At 42.5% G+C, this 6,000-nt stretch overlaps 1 protein-coding gene across 1 annotated transcript in view; it reads left to right on the top strand.

The window, feature by feature from the left end:
* Positions 1-6,000, top strand: part of LOC111953408 (A-type potassium channel modulatory protein DPP6-like) — a 212,706-nt gene that overhangs the window by 199,870 nt on the left and 6,836 nt on the right. Inside the window, 7 exon segments of the mRNA XM_070435603.1 lie at positions 85-151; positions 154-191; positions 526-607; positions 2,154-2,163; positions 3,323-3,370; positions 3,984-4,102; positions 5,334-5,381. Of these exon segments, the coding sequence (XP_070291704.1) occupies positions 85-151; positions 154-191; positions 526-607; positions 2,154-2,163; positions 3,323-3,370; positions 3,984-4,102; positions 5,334-5,381 (412 nt within the window).

Genomic DNA, 6,000 nt, shown 5'->3' with positions numbered 1-6,000 from the left:
TAACTTTGAAAGACAGGGTCCTGAAAAAGGAACGTTTTTTTCTGCTGAGTTTGTGTTTCTATGTGTGATATGACTGGTGTGCAGAATGAGGAGCCGCTGTTCTCCAAAGATGGTCTGAAGTTGTTCTTCACCAGAGCCATCCCACAGGGAGGCAGGGCAAGTTCTTCCACATCTCCATGTCCATCACACAGGTACTGTTATACTCCCCTTTCTACACGCTCTCTCTGTGTTTCTGCACGAGGGCTTCCATACACTAGAATTGCTGCCTACAGCATAGCATATGACAACAGCCACTTCCATAATATCTTCCATCACAAGTAGCCACAGAAGTCAGTTCAACTAAGTGTGCACTCCTAATGTGACAAGAAGACATGATGCTCCAGTGATTTTTAACATTGCAGTATAGATTCTCCCTTTCCTCTCACTCCCTCTCTCTCCTTCTCCTTCTCTCGGTCCTCTCCCACTCCCTCTCCTTCTCTCTCTCCCCTTCCCTCTCTCTCCCCGTCCCTCTCCCTCCCTTTCCAGCCCAACACCAGCACAGACACGCTGCAGTCGATCACGTCTGGAGACTGGATGGTCACCCAGGTCCTAGCCTACAACGAGGACAGCCACTAATGTGAGCGCCCTGAACCCAGCTCGGCCACCACCACACACACACATATAATGCACTCACATGTTAGTATACAACATTTATGCTGTAATTATGAAACAAACACCCACCCAATCTCTCTTTTTATTGGCATGGGAAACATATGTTAACATTGCCAAAACAAGTGAAGTAGATAATATACAAAAGTGAAATAAACAATAAAAATGAACAGTAAACATTACACTCACAGAAGTTCCAAAAGAATAAAGACATTACAAATGTCATATTATTAATATATACAGTGTTGTAACAATGTGCAAATGATTAAAGTACAGAAGGGAAAATAACTACACATAAATATGGGTTGTATTTACAATGGTTGCCCTTTTCTTGTGGCAGCAGGTCACAAACCTTGCTGCTGTGATGGCATACTGTGGTATTTCACCAAGTAGATATGGGAGTTTATCAAAATCGGGTTTGTTTTCAAATTCTTTGTGGATCTGTGTAATCTGAGGGTAAATATGTGTCTCTAATATGGTCATACATTTGGCAGGAGGTTAGGAAGTGCAGCTCAGTTTCCACCTCATTATGTGGGCAGTGTGCACATAGCCTGTCTTCTCTTGAGAGCCAGGTCTGCCTACGGCGGCCTTTCTCAATAGCAAGGCTATGCTGACTGAGTCTGTACATAGTCAAAGCTTTCCTTAAGTTTGGGTCAGTCACAGTGGTCAGGTCTTTCTCTCTCTCCCCACCCTTTCTCTTCCTCTCTCTCGCCCCTCCCCCTCTCCTCTCCCCCCTCCCCAACTCTCTCCACTCCCCCCTCTCTCCTCTCTCTCTCTGTAACCAAAGCTAGCTCAGCTACAGCTCACCTACAAAAGTTACTTTGAGGTGTGAACTTGTTTCTGTCAGATTTGTTCCTGGCCTACTTTAGTACCAAAAAAAATGCAAAGCCTCTGCATCTCTCTGACATCTTATTTCATTTATGTTACATCCCTTCGAGTGGCAAGTCTATGCTACTGTTGGAACTGTCTGCACTCTAGCTGCTTATACCTCCCCGAGCCGACATGTTTCTGTTCAACTGTACTGCTGGAATCTTTACACTAACCTACTCTCAATCTCACTTCATAGACTCCTTACATTTTGTGACTACTGCAATGTTTCAGTGATGTAATGTTGCGTGCACCCATGCATTTGTTATATGATTTATTAGTTGAACATACAGTACCAGTAAAGAGTTTGGACACAACTACTCATTCAAGGGTTTTTCGTTATTTTGACTATTTTCTACATCGTAAAAGAATAGTGATGACATCAAAACTATGAAATAACACATATGGAACCATGTAGTAACCAAATATGTGTTAAAATCTAAATATATTTTATATTTGAGATTCTTTCTTTGATGACAGCTTTGCACACTCTTGGCATTCTCTCAACCAGCTTCATGAGGAATGCTTTTCCAACAGTCTTGAAGGAGCTGAGCACTTGTTGGCTGCTTTTCCTTCACTCTGCAGTCCAACTCATTCCAAACCATCTCAATTGGGTTGTCGGTGATTGTGGAGGCCAGATCATCTGATGCAGCACTCCATCACTCTCCTTCTTGGTCAAATAGCCCTTACACAGCCTGGAGGTGTGTTGGGTCATTGTCCTAATGGGAAAAAAAAGTATGGTCCCACTAAGCGCAAACCAGATGGGATGGCGTATCGCTGCAGAATGCTGTGGTAGCCATGCTGGTTAAGTGTGCCTTGAATTCTAAATAAATCACTGACAGTGTCACCAGCAAAGCGCCCCCACACCATCACACCTCCTCCATGCTTCATGGTGGGAACCACACATGCGGAGATCATCCGTTCACCTACTCTGCGTCTCACAAAGACACGGCGGTTGGAACCAAAAATCTCAAATTTGGACTCAGACCAAAGGACAGATTTCCCCCGGTCTAATGTCCTTTGCTTGTGTTTCTTGACCTAGCAAGTCTCTTCTTATTATTGGTGTCCTTTAGTAGTGGTTTCTTTGCAGCAATTCGACTATGAAGGCCTGATTCTAACAGTCTCCTCTGAACAGCTGATGTTGAGATTTGTCTGTTACTTGAACTCTGTGAAGCATTTATTTGGGCTGCAATTTCTGAAGCTGGTAACTCTAATGAACTTATCCTCTGCAGCAGAGGTAACACTGTTTCTTCCTTTCCTGTGGCGGTCCTCATGAGAGCCAGTTTAATCATAGCTCTTGATGGTTGTTTTCAGGATTGACTGTCTGTCATGTCTTAAAATAATGATGGACTATCGTTTCTCTTTGCTTATTTGAGCTGTTCTTGCCATAATATAGACTTGGTTTTTTACCAAATAGGGCCATCTTCTGTATACCACCCCTACCTTGTCACAACACTGATTGGCTCCAACGCATTAAGAAGGAAATTCCACAAATTGACTTTTAACAAGGCACACCTGTTAATTGAAATGCATTCCAGGTGACTACCTCATGAAGCTGGTTGAGAGAATGTCAAAAGTGTGCAAAGCTGTCATCAAGGAAAAATGTGGCTACTTTGAAGAATCTCAAATATAAAATATATTTTGATTTGTTTAACATGTTATTTCATGGTTTTGATGTCATCACTATTATTTTACAATGTAGAAAATAGTTTAAAAAATTAAGAAAAACCCTGGAATGAGTAGGTGCGTCCAACCTTTTAACTGGTACTGCACGTCCAACTTTAAATGTTTATTATGTATCTTGCAGATACTTCTTGAGTACTGAGGATGATCCGAAGCGAAGGCACCTCTACAGGTAACACGTACATAGCTCTGAAAAATAACTGTCCGTAATGCTGTTCTCTTCTGTTGTGCCTAGCTCTGTTGCCCACCACCCACTTGGTTACAATTTTGGTGCCTTTTGGCCTGCATGCTTTGAGGGACTTTGCTCCACGTCTGAATAATAATCTAGGAGAAAGACTTCAAGATTCAAGTTTTATTAGTCGTATGTACAGGATACACATGGTCCAATAAATTGCTTACGTGCAGGTTCCTTCTCGACAACGCAACAACAATAAGAAATATCAAAAGATAAGAATACGAGCATAAAGTAAATGGCTCAGTAGAATATAATAAACATTTTAGCATAAGTATAATGCAGGAAAGCACAATTTATAGTCCAATATTTACATGTGTTTTGGGGAAGGGGGGAATGGGGGCCAGGTAAGCCCAGCGGTTAAGTGCATTGGGCCAGTAACCGAAGGTTCACTGGTTCAAATCCCAAGCTGACTAGGTGAAAAATATGTCCATGTGCCCTTGAGCAAGGCACTTAACTGTAATTGCTCCTGTAAGTCGCTCTGGATAAGAGTGTCTGCTAAATGACCCCCAAAAAATGGGATTGGCTGAGTGTCCTCTTGTTGTGTTTGTAGTGCGGACACGGTGGGCCCCTTCAACAGACGCTGTCTCTCCTGTGACTTCTACGAAAGCTGTGGCTACGTCAAAGGCTCCTTCAGCCACAACATGAGCCTCTTCCTCCTCAGCTGCAAAGGTGGGAGACACCGGTTGGTCAGTCTGTCCATGGGTTGGTTTGTCTGTCTCTCCCCAAGTGAACCTTTGGCCTCTCACTTCTTTCTGAGAGACGCACTAATAAAGACACAAAGAATTCAATGCATGTGTTGGTGACGGATGATATTTGGTCACACACTCAATAATTTGTGCAGTGTATTTAAACCTCTACAATGCCTCTACCAGAACTCCTGCATTATTTCAACATGTGGCTATGGGTCCAATAGCAGCATCCCAAAGATTGTCATCCTCTCACTGAACTCCCTGGAACCACACAGGACAGCCGTGTTTACTGAACCTGTCTCTACCTCATTCACTTTTAATCCCTCACTCCCCTACTGCCTCTTGCCCGCTTTCATTTATTTGAGGGGATTGTGATATGATTACAGCTCTGTGAGAGATTGCCTGGCCTACTTTGCAGACTCTGAGCCCCAAATGTTTGTTTCTAGAATGTTCACAATTTGCTAAGTGCATCTATCATTTTATTATGTGTCCCTTCCTAGTGCACCACTGTGTTTTAGGAGACAGAGAGAGAGTGTTTCTTTCTACAGGGCTTGTTTGTTTGGAAGCCAGCTCCTGAACACTGCAGAAATTATTTGGGTTGTGTTCAATTAATTGAATAAGCTAATGATAACAAGGAGGTCTGGACTGCATATTTTGTGCTTGTAGAAAACATGTGAAGTAAAACATTATTTGTAGAGGCTTGAGTCTGTTCTCTGCAAGCAGATAATGTCAGGCTTTCTGACTTTAATCAATTATGTTTTGATGTTGTGTCTGAACTTCTCCAATGGCTTAAACCATGGGTTTGGGGTTTTGAAAGAAAAAATTAACTTTGAGGCTGGACTATATTGTGTCTCAGTCTTCTATCGTCAAGATGCCATTTTAAATGGCACCTTGATATTGAGTTCAAATGATTAGATTCTGATTTTTATGCAAGTCTTTTTGCAAGTCTAGATAGAAATGGATAATTAAATAACCCTTTCCCGTTCTCTCGCTTTTCCTACAACTGTGGACAGTGTGGATACATTTTGAACCATGCAGTCATTTGTACATAAGAAGGAGCCACAGAATGTACTCATAAACCCAGACAGAGATGAGACAGAGTAGTGCCACCACAAACTAATGGACACGTATCTTGGTTTCAATGCAAGAGAAATGCCTGATGCTGATGTCTTTTTTTTGTCGTCTTTGTTTTTGTTTTGGTCTTTCTCCAGGCCCTGATGTACCGTTTGTAGCAGTGTACAGCACACAGGACAGACAGAGTGAGTATTCTAGTTAGGATTCTGTTTGGATTCTTTCAAATAAAAAATTGGTCATCAGATGAAAACATTCACACCCTATTTATCTCTCAAACACACACCACACATACACACACCACACATACACACACTGCATGATCTTCCTCTTTCTTTCCTCTATTGTTAATATCCGGCACACACGCACGCACGCACGCACGCACACACACACACACACACACACACACACACACACACACCTGTAGGACATCCACTCCTCTCCATGAATAAACATCACCCCGGAAATACAGTTCTTTATTAACACCGTAGAAAGTAAACATCTCTATCTATCTCTGTGTTTACAGAGCGTTTACAGACCACAGAATGAATGCCCTCCCCTCCATTCCTGATTCACAAAATGACCACCCACAGCCGTGTGACCTCATCAAACAGGCACAGCATACGAAGACTTTGACAGCACAGCAAGGCCACCTCTGCTTTCTGCTGAGTCACTGTTTACAGCCTTTGCCCAGTGTGTTGGCAGCCATACTGATTACATTACCTAGCTGGATGGATGTCCTCATAACAACATGACCTTCCCACTGTAATGAAAGACTATACCGTGTTTGTTTACTGCTGGTTACAG

Source organism: Salvelinus sp. IW2-2015, linkage group LG27 (genome assembly GCF_002910315.2).
Source record: "Salvelinus sp. IW2-2015 linkage group LG27, ASM291031v2, whole genome shotgun sequence".
Taxonomy (NCBI): Eukaryota; Metazoa; Chordata; class Actinopteri; order Salmoniformes; family Salmonidae; genus Salvelinus; species Salvelinus sp. IW2-2015.
The sequence above is the reverse complement of the archived record's forward strand: the minus strand, read 5'-3'. Positions and strand labels throughout refer to the sequence as shown.